The 19,386-nt window shown below is 43.1% G+C and overlaps 1 protein-coding gene across 1 annotated transcript in view; it reads right to left on the bottom strand.

Annotated features, from left to right (window-relative positions):
- Positions 1–17,874: 17,874 nt before the first annotated feature.
- Positions 17,875–19,386, bottom strand: part of LOC124613577 (facilitated trehalose transporter Tret1-like) — a 51,885-nt gene continuing 50,373 nt past the window's right edge. Inside the window, exon 4 of the mRNA XM_047142292.1 lies at positions 17,875–18,734. Coding sequence (XP_046998248.1) covers positions 18,405–18,734 — 330 coding nt within the window. The 3' untranslated portion in view covers positions 17,875–18,404. The remainder of the gene's footprint in view (positions 18,735–19,386) is intronic.

Below are 19,386 nucleotides of genomic sequence, written 5' to 3'. Positions count from 1 at the left end.
TTGGAATAGATCCTAAATAACTGAAGACGTAGGTTGCGACTGCTACTCTGGGATGAAGAATTTGGCACAGTAGAGGAATTTGTGGCGGGCCGCATCGAACGAGTTAGAAAACTGATGACTCAAAAATGAAAAATTAAAAAAGGCTATTTTCTGACTTCTTTTAGTTTAAGCACGTTTAAGACTGACATTGCAAAAAACTGTCTGCAACTACTTATTAATAAGAAACAACTGAAATTATCTTACGAACTGTTTGTAAAAATAGGTAATCTAGATTTTAGAGTCAGGCTTATCTTATCCTAGGGCTTGACAGCCCTCTTCACCGTTGATAGAAGGAATACGCGGGGGCAAATCAATCGTAAAACAATTCGATGGATTAGTGATCTAAATTCTAAACGAGCCCCTTGGGGTAGCAGCACGGTCTGAGGCGCCTTGTCACGATCCGTGCGGCTCCACCGGTAAGAGGTTCGAGTCCTCCCTCGGGCGTGGTGTGTGTTGTCCATAGCGTAAGTTAGTTAAAGTTAGATTAAGTAGAGTGTAAACCTAGGGACAGATGACCTCATCAGTTTGGTCCCATAGGACCTTACCACAAATTTCCAAAAAATTTCTAAACGTGGTCACATAACCACAAAAAAATGGCTCTGAGCACTATGGGACTCAACTTCTGAGGTCATCAGTCCCCTAGAACTTAGAACTAGTTAAACCTAACTAACCTAAGGACATCACAAACATCCATGCCCGAGGCAGGATTCGAACCTGCGACCGTAGCGGTCTTGCGGTTCCAGACTGCAGCGCCTTTAACCGCACGGCCACTTCGGCCGGCCCACATAACCACAATCATGAAAATAAATTGCTCTGCTAAACATTTTACTGCGAAAATACAGGTACAAAATTTTTAATCTGTTTCTGTTAATAATATGAAAGATTTTTGGAGCACTGCGCGTAGGGGAAAACAAGAAAAGTATGAAAGAGCAGCAAATTTCTGCCATTTACTGTCACGAGCTTCCATTTCAGAGTACAAGTACAGACCCCATTAACCATGAAGTGGGGTATTTAAATACAGTTTCTGAATAATTGAACACATTTCCTCTGTAAATTGACACTTGCAATTTGTTTCCGTTCTCATTCTTTCATGAACAATCATCTAATTGCTTCATTTACAATGCATTAAAAGAGCCAAAAATCTAAAATTACATGTTGTAACGCTTCACCTTCGTTGCGCATTCATTTAAACGTTAGAAATACGTTTGCTAGAGCAAATAATTGAAGGTTGCCAACGTCAAAATATCTGATACGTTTCAATTTCAATTTATCAAAAAAATGGTTCAAATCGCTCTGAGCACTTTGGAACTTAACATCTGAGGTCATCAGTTCCCTAGACTTAGAACTACTTAAACCTAACTAACGTAAAGACAGAACAAACGTTCATGCCCGAGGTAGGATTCGAACCTGCGACCATAGGAGCAGCGCGGTTCTGGACTAAAGCGCCTAGAACCGCTCGGCCTCAACTACCGGCTTCAATTTATCAAAGTAGACTGAAGAGCCAAAGAAACTTGTACACCTGCCTAACATCAAGTAGGGCCCCCGAAACACAACGTGGCAGGAACAATGTCTGAAGTAGAGCTGGAGGGAACTGACGCTATGAATCCTGCAGGTCTCTCCATAAATCCATAAGAGTACGAGGGGGTGGCGATCTCTTCTGAACAGCACGTTGCGAGGCATCGCATTTAAGCTCAGTAATGTTCACGTCTTTGGTTTGACGGCCATCGGAAGTGTTTAAACTCATAACAGTGTTCCTGGAGCCACTCTGTAGCAGTTCTAGACATGTGGGGTGTCGCATTGTCCTCTGGAATTGCTCAAGTCCGTTGGAATGTACAATGGACATAAATGGATGCAGGTGATAAAGACAGGTTGCTTACGTAAGTGTCACCTGTCAGAATCGTATATAGACGTATCAGTGGTCCCATATCACCCCAACTACGTACGCCCCAAACCATTACAGAGCCTCCACCAGCTTGAAGAGCCCCTGCCGACATTCAGGGTCCATGGCTTCGTGAGGTTGTCTCCATACCCGTACACGTCCATCCGATCTATACAATTTGAAACGAGACTCGTCCGACCAGGCAACATATTTCCAGTCATCAACAGTCCAATAACGGTGTTGAGGGAACAGGCGAGGTGTAAAGCTTTATGCCGTGCAGTCATCACGGGTACACGACTGGGCCTTTGGCTCCGACGCCGCATATCGATGATTTTTCATTGAATGGTTCTTACGCTGATACTTGGTCATAGTCTAGCATTGAAATTTGCAGCAATTTGCGGAAGGGTTGCACTTCTCTCACGTTGAATGAGTCTCTTCGATCGTCGTTGGTCCCGTTGTCGCAGGATCTTTTTCCGTCGGCATCGATGCCGGATATTTGATGTTTTACCGGATTCCTGATATTCACGGTGCACTCGTGAAATGGTCGTACGGGAAAATCCCTGCTTCATCGCTACCTCGGAGACGCTGTGTCCCATCACTCGTGCGCCGATTATAACACCAAGTTCAAACTCACTTAAATCTTGATAAAGTGACATTGTAGCACCAGTAACCGATCTAACAACTGTTATCTTATGTAGGTGTTGCCGGCCGCAGCGCCGTATTCTGCCTGTTTACATATCTCTGCAGTTGAATGCGCATGCCTATACCCGTTTCTTTGACACTTCAGTGTACATAGATAACAAGACGACTTATGCGTATATACCTATGAAAACATACTTTATACTACTTTCTGGAAGATGTTTCTTTACATAATTCACACGTCGTCAAACGCTTGGATGGCGTCACCGTATCAGTTTCAAACTTCACTTACATTCAAACGTCGTGTAATTGATTCCTTTGACCGATGTGAAATGATACCAAATTATCTGCCAGTGAAATGGTGTCTTTTCAGGGCATGTGTACCTTCAGATTTTCAATCACATTAATTTCGAGAACATTAATCTCTAAAAAATGCACGGTAATCATTATTCCCTACAACTGTTTCCGATGACGTAAGTAAATTACGAAGTAATACCTTGAGAACTGATAGCTGATGGCTGATAATGATCTGCTGCATCAGCCATTCGATTTACATTGTGAATCGCAGATAGGGCTGGTCACATGCTACAGATATCTGCAAGTGTCATTGGCGAAAGGCTGCTCGCCAGAGATTGGGCAGAAGAACGGCTGCAGCGGCCATCTTCTCTATAGTCTATAGTTACAGACGAAAGCAGCTAATGGAGTTTTACACCTAACAGCTGAATAAAAGAAAAGTGGCAGTGTCTGGATGTATTGACAATCACTTTAGGCAGCTTTGGACGACTGATGTATTCATTACCAAGCTTGTTTTCCTATACTGTACCTCATTCTAATTTTACTTTTAATTTTTTGTTTTATTTTGAGTCATCAGTCATCTGATTGGTTTGAAGGCCCCCCCCTCTCCCTAGCCCCCCCCCCCTCCCCCCACCACGAGCTCCTCTCCTGCGACAGTCTCTTCACCTCAGAATAGTACTTGCACACTATACCCTCAGTTATTTGTCTGATGTATTCCGATCTCTGTCTTCCTCCACAGTGTTTAGCCTCTGCAACTCCGTACAGTACCATGGAAGCTATTCCCTGAAGTCTTTGGTGTCTTAACACGTCTTCTATCAACCTGTCCCTTTTTCTTGGCCGTGTGTCCCATATTTTTCTTTCTTCGCCAGTTCTGAGGAGAATCTCCTCATTCGTTACCTTATAAGTCTACCAAAGTTTCAACATTCTTCCGTAGCACCACATCTCCGATGCTTCGATTGTCTTCTATGCCCGTTTTCCTGCAGTCCATTATTCACTACCATGCAAGACTGTGCTCCAAACTAAGTTCTCAGAAATTTCTTCCTCTAATTAACGCCTATGTTTGATACTAGCAGACTTCTCTTGGCCAGGAATGCCCTCTTTTCCTGTGCTAGTCTACTTTTTATTTCCTCCTTGATTCGTTCGTCATGCGTTATTTTGCTTTCAAGGCAATAAAATTCATTGACTCCGTCTACTTTTTGATTACCAACTATGACGTTAAGTGTCTCGCTGTTTTCATTTATGCTGTTTCTGACTGCTTTTTAATTTCTTCTGTTTTTTCAATACATATTCCGTACTCATTAAACTGCTCATTCCTTTCAACAGATCTTCTAATACTTTTTTGAAATACAAAGATGACAACATTGTCATAAGCAAATCTCATTGATATCCTTTCACCATAAACTTTATTCCACTTTTGAAACTTTCTTTTATTTCCGTCATTGCTTTTTCGATGGACAGATTAAGCAATAGGATCGAATAACTGCCCTCCTGTCTTACCACTCTTTTGAATGCGGGCAGTACGATCTTGGCCTTACAGTCTTATTGCTCCCTCTTGGTTTCTGTACGTATTGTGTATTGCTCGTCTACTCCTATTATTGTTCTCAGAATTTCTAAAACCTCCGCCATTTTACATTATCTAACGCTTTTTCCATATCGACAGATCATATGAACGTGTCCCGACTGTTCTTCAGTCTAGCTGCCGTTATCAAGCACAATGTCAGGATTGCCTCTCTGATGCCTTTATATTTCCAAAAGCCAAACTCATCTTCATCTAATAGTTCCTCAATGCTCTCATTCTACTGCATATTATTCTTGTCAATAGCCTGCATGCATGATCTGTTAAGCTTCTTTTGCAATAGTTGTGCGATAGTCCTCGCCGTTATCTACTCCTGCTCTCTTCGAAACTGGGTGGATGGTATTTTCCCGAAAATCTGATGGTACGTCGTCAGTCTCTCAGTAACTTCAATAGTCGTTTGGTTGCCATCGCCCCAATCGATCTATCCATTCTATCTTATTTAATTTCCAGTCTACCAAACCGCTTTTAAATTCTGACTCTTTTACTTAATCTCCTATCTATTCCATCTCAACTCTAATATCTACTTCTAGCACGTCGACTACTTCCCGCCCTCCTCCCTCAGAGAGTCCTTCTCTCTACTCTTTCCAGCTATCCACTACGTCCTCTGCGTTTAACGGAGGAATTCCCATTACGCTCTTAATGTTAACGTCCTGGCTTTTAATTTCACCAAAGATTTTTTTGACTTTTTTATATGTTGAGTCACTCTGTCCGACTACCATTTCTTTTTTCCGTTTCATTTCAGCTTTCTAGCAGGCCTTTGGTATGGCTTTCCTGCTCTTCCCATTTATTTCATTACTGAGTGATGTATATTGCTGTATTCTTGTCTTTTCCTCAACATTTTATATTTCTTTCTTTCGTGTACATACTGAAGTGTTTCGTCTGTTAACCAAGATTTCGTTGCAGTTACCTTCTTGGTATCGATGTCTGTCTGTCTAATACCTGCGATAGCTCTTTCTAGATATGTCCACTCCTCTTAGACTGAACTGTCTACTATGATATTCCTTATCGCAGTATCCAAATCTTCAGCGAGCTTCAAACGCTTCTCATCATTCTTCACTACTTAAGTATCCCTCTCCTTCCACACTGATTCTTCACTTATTTTTAACTTCAGTCTACTTTTCATAATTACTAAATTGTGATCTGAATCTATATCTATTCTTGGGTACGCATTATAGTCTAGAACCTGATTTAGGAAATTCAGTCTGACCATGATGTAATCCAGCTGGAATCTTCCCGTATCTCCAGGCCATTTCCAAGTGTACCTCCCCGTCTTGTAATTCTTGAGCAGCTGGCTGAAATCTATTGCAGAACCCAATTACTCTTTCTCCTCTCTGATTCCTGCCACTCTTCCGTGCTTCTGTTCCTTCACCTAAAACCACATTCCCCATAATTATTAGATTTTCACCTCCCTTTACGTACTGAATTCCCCATATACTTTCTCTGTCTCACCTTCTTCCGCTTGCGACGCTGGCATCTATACCTTAAGTATCGTTGTTGGCGTTGGCCTGCTGTCGAATCTGACGAGAACAACCCTTATCACTGAGCTATTCACAACAACTCACTCTTTTCTCTACCTTCCTATTCGTGATGAATCTTATTCCAGTTACACCATTTTCTGCTACTGTTGACGTGATTCTGTATTCGCCTGACCGTATATCCTTATCTTCTTTCCATTTCACTTCATTGATCCCGCTATAGGCAGACTGAACCTTTACTTTTCTGTTTTCAGATTCTCTAGTTTGCCAACGCTTTACCGTGGTGGTAACACCGGTTCCCGTCAGATCACCGAAGTTAAGCGCTGTAGTGATGGGCTCACACTTGGATGGGTGACCATCCGATCTGCCGAGCGCTGTTGGCAAGCGGGGTTCACTCAGTCCTTGTGAGGCAAACTGAGAAGCTACTTCATTGAGACGCAGCGGCTCCGATCTCGGAAACTGACATACGGCCGCGAGAGCGGTGTGCTGACCACATGCCCGTCCATATACGCACCCAGTGACGCCTATGGGCTGAGGATGAGACGGCGGCTGGTCGGTACCGTTGGGCCTTCATAGCGTGTTCGGGAGGAGTTTAGTTTCGCTTTTAGATTTTCTAGTTTCCCCCACCCCGTTCAGATGTCCAACATTCCACGCTCCGAGTCGTAGAGTATTATCCTTTCATTTATTATTCTATCTCTTTGCTTATCAATAAACAGCGATAGATTAGGGCAACAGCTGAGCAAGATGCTGTAGGGTTTTATGATCATTATATGAGCACTCCTTTCGATAGTACATGGTAATTTCTTTATTGAGAAGATCTTTATGAGTGAGTTAAATAGGTGGACTGCATTGCACACAAATCTCCACTCACAGAAATCGCTTTATATGTAGGTCTATATACATGTGAGAGGGCTGACTTACCAGATATTCTTCTTATGGGCCCTGTCTGCAAACAAAATGTTAGTGTCTCACGAATAAAATTGAGGGCGAGAGGCATGCTGCCTTTTCATTTTAATCAAAACCTCTCAAAGGCGCCATCACTATGACGAGACCCAATAGAAACAACTTCGAGTAATACAGTTAGTTACAGTGCCTTATCGCTCTGTCTCTGTCGTCGTCTTATGTCGTTTCCCAATAGTGGCAATGCGTGATGTGAAAAAAAAAATGAAACTCGGATTCACGTGAGGCTGTACACTTTGCAGGACTTGAAGAAGACTACTTGGTCGGTTGTCGAAATATTGTGCTAAAAACGGAAACGAGATCTCGACTAAATAAACGGAAGTGCGGCGTTAATCACGCCAAGAAAACGTGAGAGATCACCAAGCTTTACTCTGCAGGAAGGAGATGTTCCACAAGGTAGACAAGCTCCGTCAGGAGAAAGTTCGATTTCTCAGTACGCTGATCTTCCTAAAAAGGTGTCGAGATCAACAAGTTACACCTGTTGTTTTGTAGTGGTCTTCAGTCCTGAGACTGGTTTGATGCAGCTCTCCATGCTACTCTATCCTGTGCAAGCTTCTTCATCTCCCAGTACCTACTGCAACCTACATCCTTCTGAATCTGCTTAGTGTATTTGTCTCTTGGTCTCCCTCTACGATTTTTACCCTCCATGCTGCCCTCCAATGCTAAATTTGTGATCCCTTGATGCCTCAAAACATGTCCTACCAACCGATCCCTTCTTCTAGTCAAATTGTGCCACAAACTTCTCTTCTCACCAATTCTATTCAATACCTCCTCATTAGTTACGTGATCTACCCACCTTATCTTCAGCATTCTTCTGTAGCACCACATTTCGAAAGCTTCTATTCTCTTCTTGTCCACACTATTTATCGTCCATGTTTCACTTCCATACATTGCTACACTCCATACAAATACTTTCAGAAACGACTTCCTGACACTTAAATCTATACTCGATGTTAACAAATTTCTCTTCTTCAGAAACGATTTCCTTGCCATTGCCAGTCTACATTTTATATCCTCTATACTTCGACCATCATCAGTTATTTTACTCCCTAAATAGCAAAACTCCTTTACTACTTTAAGTGTCTCAGTTCCTAATCTAATTCCCTCAGCATCACCCGATTTAATTTGACTACATTCCATTATCTTTGTTTTGCTTTTGTTGATGTTCATCTTATATCCTCCTTTCAAGACACTGTTCATTCCGTTCAACTGCTCTTCCAAGTCCTTTGCTGTCTCTGACAGAATTACAATGCCATCGGCGAACCTCAAAGTTTTTACTTCTTCCCCATGAATTTTAATACCTACTCCGAATTTTTCTTTTGTTTCCTTTACTGCTTGCTCAGTATACAGATTGAATAACATCGGGGAGAGGCTACAACCCTGTCTCACTCCTTTCCCAACCACTGCTTCCCTTTCATGCCCCTCGACTCTTATAACTGCCCTCTGGTTTCTGTACAAATTGTAAATAGCCTTGCGCTCCCTGTATTTTACCCCTGCCACCTTCAGAATTTGAAAGAGAGTATTCCAGTTAACATTGCTAAAAGCTTTCTCTAAGTCTACAAATGCCAGAAACGTATGTTTGCCTTTTCTTAATCTTTCTTCTAAGATAAGTCGTAAGGTTAGTATTGCCTCACGTGTTCCAACATTTCTACGGAATCCAAACTGATCTTCCCCGAGGTCCGCTTCTACCAGTTTTCCCATTCGTCTGTAAAGAATTCGCGTTAGTATTTTGCAGCTGTGACTTATTAAACTGATAGTTCAGTAATTTTCACATCTGTCAACACCTGTTTTCTTTGGGATTGGAATTATTATATTCTTCTTGAAGTCTGAGGGTATTTTGCCTGTCTCATACATCTTGCTCACCAGATGGTAGAGTTTCGTCATGACTGGCTCTCCCAAGGCCATCAGTAGTTCTAATGGAATGTTGTCTACTCCCGGGGACACCGGTGTGTCAGACCCACCATACTTGCTCCGGACACTGCGAGAGGGCTGTACAAGCAATGATCACACGCACGGCACAGCGGACACACCAGGAACCGCGGTGTTGGCCGTCGAATGGCGCTAGCTGCGCAGCATTTGTGCACCGCCGCCGTCAGTGTCAGCCAGTTTGCCGTGGCATGCGGAGCTCCATCGCAGTCTTTAACACTGGTAGCATGCCGCGACAGCGTGGACGTGAACCGTATGTGCAGTTGACGGACTTTGAGCGAGGGCGTATAGTGGGCATGCGGGAGGCCGGGTGGACGTACCGCCGAATTGCTCAACACGTGGGGCGTGAGGTCTCCACAGTACATCGATGTTGTCGCCAGTGGTCGGCGGAAGGTGCACGTGCCCGTCGACCTGGGACCGGACCGCAGCGACGCACGGATGCACGCCAAGACCGTAGGATCCTACGCAGTGCCGTAGGGGACCGCACCGCCACTTCCCAGCAAATTAGGGACACTGTTGCTCCTGGGGTATCTGCGAGGACCATTCGCAACCGTCTCCATGAAGCTGGGCTACGGTCCCGCACACCGTTAGGCCGTCTTCCGCTCACGCCCCAACATCGTGCAGCCCGCCTCCAGTGGTGTCGCGACAGGCGTGAATGGAGGGACGAATGGAGACGTGTCGTCTTCAGCGATGAGAGTCGCTTCTGCCTTGGTGCCAATGATGGTCGTATGCGTGTTTGGCGCCGTGCAGGTGAGCGCCACAATCAGGACTGCATACGACCGAGGCACACAGGGCCAACACCCGGCATCATGGTGTGGGGAGCGATCTCCTTCACTGGCCGTACACCACTGGTGATCGTCGAGGGGACACTGAATAGTGCACGGTACATCCAAACCGTCATCGAACCCATCGTTCTACCATTCCTAGACCGGCAAGGGAACTCGCTGTTCCAACAGGACAATGCACGTCCGCATATATCCCGTGCCACCCAACGTGCTCTAGAAGGTGTAAGTCAACTACCCTGGCCAGCAAGATCTCCGGATCTTTCCCCCATTGAGCATGTTTGGGACTGCATGAAGCGTCGTCTCACGCGGTCTGCACGTCCAGCACGAACGCTGGTCCAACTGAGGCGCCAGGTGGAAATGGCATGGCAAGCCGTTCCACAGGACTACATCCAGCATCTCTACGATCGTCTCCATGGGAGAATAGCAGCCTGCATTGCTGCGAAAGGTGGATATACACTGTACTAGTGCCGACATTGTGCATGCTCTGTTGCCTGTGTCTATGTGCCTGTGGTTCTGTCAGTGTGATCATGTGATGTATCAGACCCCAGGAATGTGTCAATAAAGTTTCCCCTTCCTGGGACAATGAATTCACGGTGTTCTTATTTCAATTTCCAGGAGTGTAGATGCATGGGACATTTCATTTCGGAAATCGTTAGAAAATTCAGTATTCAGAGAATACCAAATTTCAGGCATTACTTCTCACCACGGACAACGCAGTGGCCGAGGACCGTCACTAAATGACCAAGAACAGCGGCGTTTGCGTAGAGTTGTCAGTGCTAAAAGAGAAGCACCAGTTCGTGAAATACCCGCAGAAATCAGTGTAGGAAGTAAGACGCACGTATCCTTTGGGACAGTGCGGCGAAACCTGGCGTTAACGAGCTGTGGCCGCAGACGACCGATGCGACTGCCATCTCTAACAGCACAACATCACCTGCAGCGCCTCTCCTGGGCTCGTTTCGACATCGATTGGACCCTAGACGACTGTACTGTAAAACTGTGGCCTGGTCAGATGAATCCCGATTTCAGTTGGTAAGAGCTGATACTACGATTCGAGTATGGCGCAGACCCTACGAAGCAATATACCTAAGCCGTCAACAAGGCACTGTGCAACATAGTTTTTCTTCTTAACGGTGTGGGCTGTGTATACATGGAATGGACAGATCATTGACTTCAAGTGGTTGTGATCAGCTACTTGAAGACCATTTTCGGCCATTCATGGAATTCATGTTCCTCAACAATGATAGAATTTTTATGGATGACAATGCGTCAAATGGTTCAGAGCACTATGGGACTTAACATCTGAGGTCATCAGTCCCCTAGAACTCAGAAATACTTAAACCTAATTAACCTAAGGACATCACACACATCCATGCCCGATGCAGGATTCGAACCTGCGACCGTAGCGGTTCTAGACTGAAGCGCCTAGAACCGCTCTGCCACACCGGCCGGCGACAATACGTCATGTCAGCAGGCTACAATTTTTCGCGATTCGTTTGAGAAACATTCCGAACGATTCGAGCGAACCAATTGGCACCCAGATCGCCCGACGTGAATCCCTCGAACATATGTGCAACATAACCAAGAAGCCAGTTAGTGCACAATATCCTGCACCTGCAACACTTTCGCAGTTGTGGACTATTATAGAGGCAGCATGGCCCAATATTTCTGCAGGTGACTTCCAACGACTTGTTGAGTCCATACCACGTCGAGTTGCTGCACTACGCCGATCAACAGGAGGTCCGACACGATATTAAGGCCGGCCGCGGTGGCCGAGCGGTTCTAGGCGCTTAGTCAATGAACATAAAGAACACAACTGTGTAGCTAACTTTAGAATAACAAGTGATGGTATGGAAGTTCATGGAGAACGACAAATATTTCGTCCCTCTGTAGAAACAAGAGGTGTACGGTACACTAAATATTTGGGCGATGGTGACAGTAAGGCATACAACAATTTGGTGAACTCTAAGCCATATGTAGATGCCATTATTAGCAAAATAGAATGTGTAGGCCATGTTCAAAAACGTTTGGGAACGTGGCTGAGAAAACTGTTGATATGAGACGAAAAAAATTGGAAGATGGAAAATTGTTGACTGGACGGGGTCAGGTAACTAAAACTGAAATAGAAAACTTGCAGGTATACTATGGGCAGGCAGTTAGGAGAAATAAAGAAAATCTGGAGGCAATGAAGAGAGATGCTTGGGCCATATTTTTCCATAAGTCCTCTACTGATGGTAAGCCATGTCATGGATTGTGTCCATCAGAAGAAAATTCGTGGTGCAAATACAATAGGGCTTAGGCAACTGGAGAATCTAATTCTCACTAGCATTCTCTTCCTGCTGCTGTTATTACAGCAATTAAACCTATTTTCAGAGACTTGGCTCATCCTGACCTAAGGAACTGTCTGCATGGGTAGACACAGAACCCAAATGAATGTTCCAGCAGCATAATTTGGAACCGCCTTCCTAAAACTGTATTTGTAGGCATGCATATAATGAAACTAGGAGTTCATGATGCTGTTATTACATAAAATTGTGGTAATATTGGAAAGTGTTGGGTACTGAAAAAGCTGGGAATTAATCCTGGTGAAAATATGATCAGTGGGCTGCAACATTGCGATAAAATGAGGATAGCCGATGCAGACAGGTCTGCATCTAATATGGCCAAGAAAGCAAGACAAACATCCAGGAAGGTGAAAAAGAAGCTGTAAGACGTGCTAGAGGCCAAAGAAGGGCAATCATACATAGCAGGACAGTTTTAATGAACTGTAACTAACAAATTTCAAAAGTTTTTTCTTTAAAGTCAATTTCCCGCAAACTAAAATTTTCAGTATATATGCCCCATTATATCAGAAACTATCATAGATAAATGAATGAAATTTTCAGAGGCTCTGGATAACATTAAAAGCCACCTCTGGTACTACATTCATTAATATTCCTCCATTAGGAAGTTCACAAAAATATATTTTCTGCAGAAAAAACTTAATATTTTTTGTTAATACATTTAAAAAAGTATTTCTTAAAAACTATAAAATGGATAAAGTAGATTTTAGTATACTTGACTCTATTAGCATCATGTAACATACAGTAAAAATATTAAGATCCTGCATCAGTTTTTCCAGAAATGGATCAAATACTTGCCTAAATTAACATGGGTTAGATAGGCAGGGTGTGGTCCCCTTAAGTCTGTCTGTACCTGTATCACAGTTAGGGATGCACACGAACTCACCTGTTAGGGCGGCAACGAGCTGCAGCGGAAAGCGACGCATGTCGTCCTCTGTTATGCGTCTTCGACGGAGTGTGTATTCTCAGCCTTCCTTTCTACCCTGGAGCACTCGGAAATCGCCTCTCAATCCGTGTATCAGTAATCAACATACTTATATACGAAAGCCTGATAAATGCGTGTCAGGTTCGGTCGTAGTTATCTGTGTTTGTCATCTGGAACACTCGCTTGCTCCTGCATGACATAGCAGGCCACTGTAAATACGTCGTCACTCTGACCAAGTCCACAGGCACAAGTGTCTGGAAGGAATGCTTACAGCACTACGCTGTCATATGTACCGAAGAGCGTTATTCACAGTGATTTTAGACATGTAAGTCCGACTTAGAAAAGTAAAAGTGTCCAGTTGCGCTCGTCAGATGAGGGTGCAAACACGGCTCTCTCGCTTTCTCTGATCCTAGGTAAGCTTTTGTCATAAGCCCAAACTTCAGTATTGGATATCTGCCTGCACCTCTTGGCAATGATTATCCATTGAAGTACATGCTACACTGAACATTAAACGTTGCTGACGTGCAACTGGTTCCATAATATATATTTCATACCTATAGAGGTTGTTTGGAGGATAAGGTTTTTCATAGCATTATACCTGCGTAAACGAATTGCTCCCACGTTACAGAGGAAACAAAATCGACACTCATTTTCGAGTTTTGTGGTGATATTACTGTTTCCTACAGAATTAAGCATGAAAAAGGAAGCAACTGGATGAAGTTGAAGTTATTAACGCAGTAATGCTAGCAGAATTTGACAGAGCATTGAAATATCTAAACCGACAGAAGGAACTGTGACGCATCAAAATTATTGCACCGGTTTTCGTGCCGTCACGACTTGATTGTATCATTTCAATCTATTGTAAACTCGTCCACGCTCCCCAGATCGATCCAAACCTCCATGTGCCTCACAGTGTGGGCCTCTATTGCTTACAATATTACTTGAATTGCCGCAGGAGGTTAATTAGACATACGTATTCAACATTAGCATTATTTTCGTTGTTTTGACTGTCTAGATTTATAAACTAAAAACCATCGCTATATTGAACAAGAACTGCTGAAGCCATACTACTTTATGGGAAGTAACATACCGCCTGAACTACATTTCTTGAATGATCGTTTGGATTTCTTACCAGAGAAGAACAGATTCAACCAGACATTCCTCATATGGAAAAACGTTGCCAATGCAAATGGGGTGCTTCTGTGTTGTCCGACTACAGCTGTTCCTTACGAAGCGATATTCCAGAGGTCAAGAGTCGCAGGAAATGGGGAAGGAAATAGTTTTAGCTATAATTCTTTGCTTTTCTTCACTCTTACGTTACTCTTTTCTCTGCTTTCTTTGTGTACTGACTTTTTTTGTATTTCGAAGCATTGCTTCGAGTGTCATTTTACTACATGCGTATTTTTAACACATGGCTCCGTAAGCATTTACAAAAATCAGTATTACATGAAAACTAAAACCGAAATTATACATGGCTGTAGGGGGGTGTTTCTCTTCCAGAACTACGTGTATCGTTCTTGTAACTGAAATAACACTTCTTTATTAATTAGTGTGATTACAAAATAAAACAAAAAAATTGACGATATTTCATCAGATAGTGCTAGATACAACCATAGAGTAGAGTGAGGTAAGATTGCGCGGCTTGTATCTCAGTTTTAGTAACGCAGTAGTTAGCTACTCTGCAGGGCACGAAATAGCCTCTGTGGCTGACCCTTTGTTGCTGCAGTTTGATTGGTATCCTGGTGTTAACGGCTGTGCAATGCGGTAAGAATTGTTTTACATTATTTTCATATAACATTTCATGTTCTGGAAATAAGCTATAACTCAGACAATAATGGGATTATGAATTTTAACTTTATTCCATTGTGTACTACGATGTATTGTCAGTCTTGTGGTGTATTAACACATCTATATTCCTACTAAGCGTTTCCATGCAGTCAAAAGCTGCAGTGTCGTAGTGCGGGGCCAGTTTACGCGTTGCAGGTGGGGCAAAACTGCGCAGTGCGTAATCTTACCCCATACGTTATAATTGTCTGCTTTTTCATAGACCTAGAAATATTTATGAACGTTGAGGTGGATATTATACATCGACAGTAGTCCTCTAAGAATCTTTTTTGTATTTTAGCGTCTACAAAAGGAAAACCGAACGGGAACCGTGCACTCCAGAAATACTAGAAGCTGCAAAAGAGGGCTTGAAAAATGGCAAGTCTAAACGACAAATAGCGAGGGAGCTTGGAATAAGTGAAACTGTCCTCAGAAATCGCCTTAAAGAGGTACAAGGCCCTTGCAGGTATACTTTTATCTCTATATTTTTTATTTTGGAAACTTTTGCCTACGTAGGGATAAGCTTAAATTAATAGTCCCACCCCCACTTTTTTCAGGGTTTTGGGGTAAACAAACTGGGAAGATTCGGAAGAACTTTTAATGATGAACAGGAACTGGAACTCGCCGAACACTGCAGATCTTTGGTTGGTTGGTTGTTTTTGGGGAAGGAGACCAGACAGCGTGGTCATCGGTCTCATCGGATTAGGAAGGATGGGGAAGGAAGTCGGCCGTGCCCTTTCAGAGGAACCATCCCGGCATTTGCCTGGAGTGATTTAGGGAAATCACGGAAAACCTAAATCAGGATGGCCGGACGCGGGATTGAACCGTCGTCCTCCCGAATGCGAGTGCAGTGTCTAACCACTGCGCCACCTCGCTCGGTGCAGATCTTTGGACAAATGTTATTATGGTATGACTCTGAAAGATTTCAGAAGATTAGTTCATGAGTACTCTGTGAGGAATAACATAAAACAAAATTTGACAAAAACACTAAGATGGCCGGAAAGGACTGGGCTTATGATTTCCTGCAGAGACGAAAACTTAGCCTTCGGATCCCACAGAAAACTAGTGTTTGACATGTGATGGGGTTCAACAAACAGCAACGAGCATCTTCTTTGATAATCTTTCGTCGCTGATGGAGAGATATAAATTTTTAACCTCATCGCAGATATAACATGGATAAGTCAGGAATTACAACTGTTCCTAACAAAGTTCCGAAAGTGATTGCAACGCGCGCAAGAACCACAGAGGCAAAATAGCGTCTACAGAAAGAGGTCAGCTGATAACGGTTGTATGTTGTATGGGAGCTGGGGGTAGTTACATCCCTCCAGGAATAATATTCTCTCGGAAAAGGATGAAGGAGAGTTTGAAGAACGGTGCCCCTCCTTAGTCACTAATGATGTGTTCGGACACTGGATACATCAGCTCAGATTTGTATCTCACATGGCTACAACATTTTGAAAAACATACACAGCCAACAGAAGGTAATCCAGTCTTTTTAATTGTAGCGACAAAATGCAGCCAGTGGATCGCTGCTTTTTCAAGCCACTGTAGGACTTTTATTCACAGGAACGCGACCAGTGGCTCATTAACCACCCTGGATATGTAATTACGCAAGAATGTATCGCTGAATTGTTTGGAAACGCTTATCAAAGGACGGCGACAATGACGAAGGCAACAAAGGCGTTCAAGATATGTGGCATTTATCTAGTCGATCATCACATATTCACCGAGGAAGATTTCCTGCCTTCGACTGTTACAGACCAATGTGACAAATTTAATGATGCCTCCACAGTTGAAACTGGATCTCTCCAGAGCCAAAGTTCAGAGACATCTACAAATGAACCACTACCAGGACCAAGTACCTACATTTCCCCAAAAGAAATAATTCCTTTGCCAAGAAGAAAAGATTGCGGAAAACGACAGAAGAAAGGAAAGAAGACAGAAATAGTATCTGGAATTCCATTCAAGAAGCAACTGGAATCCCAATCAACAGAACAAGAAATAAAGAAACCAAAAAGGAAACTGTTTGATTCTGATCAAGCAAACAAAAAGAAAGCAAAGCAAAACTTAAATACGTCTAGGGAAAATTCACAAACTTTTCACTATCCAGGCTGTACTGAAAAATACAACAATCCACCAACGGAAGACTGGATTCAATGTCTCAAGTGCAAGGAGTGGTGGTATGAATCCTGCTCTTGTTATGAAGGTTCTGGACACTTCATTTGTAATCTCTGTTAAAAATATTTTCGTCCGACAGGAATATTTTTACACGTTTTTGATGACAGGCCCAGATTTGTTCATTAGGTCAAATATTGTATCAACAGTAACTGTTATATGCTCAGAAACAAGATAGATTACGTCTATGTACGCTATAAATTAAATAAAAGATGAAGAACTAAATGACACACATGTTTTTCTCATTTGATAATAATGCGCAAATTTACCCCACTAGAAACGCACTCACACCCCACGCTCGGGTAAGACTGCGCATTCGCATTACTTTTTTTACTAAGTGCGAATTACAGTTTAAATTGTTTTTATGACTTTCGGACAGGCAAAATTCAGATGAAAAGTCAGTTAAAATATAACTGTAATTTGTGAAGTTTCCTTCAGCATATCGCTTTTAAACTTTGAGTGCGCAATCTTGCCCCACTTTCCTCTATTAGTATTTTGGTGAACAAGTCAGTGAATTCAGTTTTTTTTAGAATTGACGAACAGCTTAAATATGTGATCCGTTGATCCGTTCTAACATAATTGTTCGAAAATATTTAGTTTTTACTAACGTTACTGGATTACAGAATATATTCTAACTTTGAAGTGAAAGCATAATCGTACGATAAATAATCTTAATTCTGTTCAGTATGTAGATTTAATAGCGATCCCACGACAATTATTCCAAATACAGTTCTGCAGCCAGTCATTTTCTAACATTCCTCTCTCGTCATAGGTGAAGTGCTGGTTTGGCCGAAGGCATTCTTCACTATCATGTCTCAGTTTTCGGATATTTCATGTCTCCAAGACGTTTAGTCACTGTTCTGCAATATATTTTAGTGAATAAACACCACCATCTGCACCAGTACAAACAAACTGGCGGCGTTTTCTTTCTGTGTGAACACTTACAAGAATACCAATAGTTAAACATTCTTTTCTTTCCCTATAACGTCACATCCATTACATCCAACGTTATCTCGAAAGCATAAATTTTTCACTTCATGAAGCACACGTTTTATTTATAACAACAGTTTACAGATCTGCGAACAAAACAATACAGAGAGAGACATTAGATTACTTGAAATTAAAGCTAACAAGTTTATAAAACGAATACACATTTGTTTGCTGTCACACACAGACGAATGATTCCTGTTTTAAACAGTATGCAATTTAATGTATTCTTCACATTTCACATTTGTATCATTAATCAGATCGTGTAGATATGAGTACATGTTGTCAGTAGCTTGTTGTGCTGTAGAGTTGAACTGCTATGTCGAATTGACTCACTTATTTCGAGCTTGATGCCCAATGAATTCCACAACGCAAGCACTGTTCGAGGTAGTCAGGAAAGACATTACTGCATCCTCGTCGGAAACAGTATATCTAGTGATTAGCATTAGTCCCTTTCCTCTTAAGAGAAGCGTGCTTAATCCACTTCGACAAGAGAATCAGCTGCCTCCTAACGGGGTGGACTGGGTCCTGCAGAAAATCGACGAACACGATCTCGTAACACACTGCCTACAGGACACATATCAGGGGCCAGGCTTCTCCCCATCAGTCGTTTCGTTCCCCATAGCTTTGCCCCTCATCTCGGCGTTGATTTCTTCCAGCGTGCGGCCTTTCGTCTCGGGAATTAAGAAGAAAGTGAAGACGAAGTCCCCAATGGCGCACGCTCCGAAGAACCAGAACGGAACGTACGTTCCGAGGGCAGAAGAGACCACCTGGAAGAGTTTGATGCAGGCGAAGGTGAGCAGTGCCGTCCAGACGGCCACCGCCGAGTTGGCGAGACCACGAATAGAGGAAGGCACCAACTCGTTCACCACGGTCCAAGTGAGCGCGTTGGCGCCCAGGTTGTAGGTGACCTGCGTAACACAACAGACGTTGAGGTTTTAGACAGCTAACATATTCGGGTTTATTATACGAGGGGCGTTCAATAATAAATAGAACACTTTTTCCTAGACCAGTTTTGGTTCAAAAATGCGGAATTTGCTATGGGGGCTGAAACGGGAAGATTCCACAATATTTCCGCTTTAGCCCCTATAGTTTCATGAATTTCCGATAGGTGGCGATGCTATACATAGCCTTAAAAATAGTGTCTGTAACGGAAGTACATTTCAATCAGAGGGCTTTCACTGAGTTTCTTCTGGCGGAAAACCAGAGCATAGCAGATATTCATAGGCCTTGCAGTGAGTCTACGGAGACCCGGCTGTGAAGAAAAGCACGGTGAGTCATTAAGCGTGGAAATCTGTCCCATCTCCCGCGTGCCGGCCGCAGACAGCTGTGATTCCTGCGCCGGCCGATGTGGCCGAGCGGTTCTAGGCGCTTCAGTCTGGAACCGCGCGACCGCCACAGTCGCAGGTTCGAATTCTGCCTTGGGCATGGATGTGTGTGATGTCCTTAGGTTAGTTACGTTTAAGTAGTTCTAAGTTCCAGGGGATTGATGACCTCAGATGTACAGTCCCATACTGCTCCGAGCCATTTGAATTTGTGATTCGTGCAATATTGGAAAGTGAG

Source organism: Schistocerca americana, chromosome 4, assembly GCF_021461395.2.
Source record: "Schistocerca americana isolate TAMUIC-IGC-003095 chromosome 4, iqSchAmer2.1, whole genome shotgun sequence".
Classification (NCBI taxonomy): domain Eukaryota; kingdom Metazoa; phylum Arthropoda; class Insecta; order Orthoptera; family Acrididae; genus Schistocerca; species Schistocerca americana.
The sequence above is the reverse complement of the archived record's forward strand: the minus strand, read 5'-3'. Positions and strand labels throughout refer to the sequence as shown.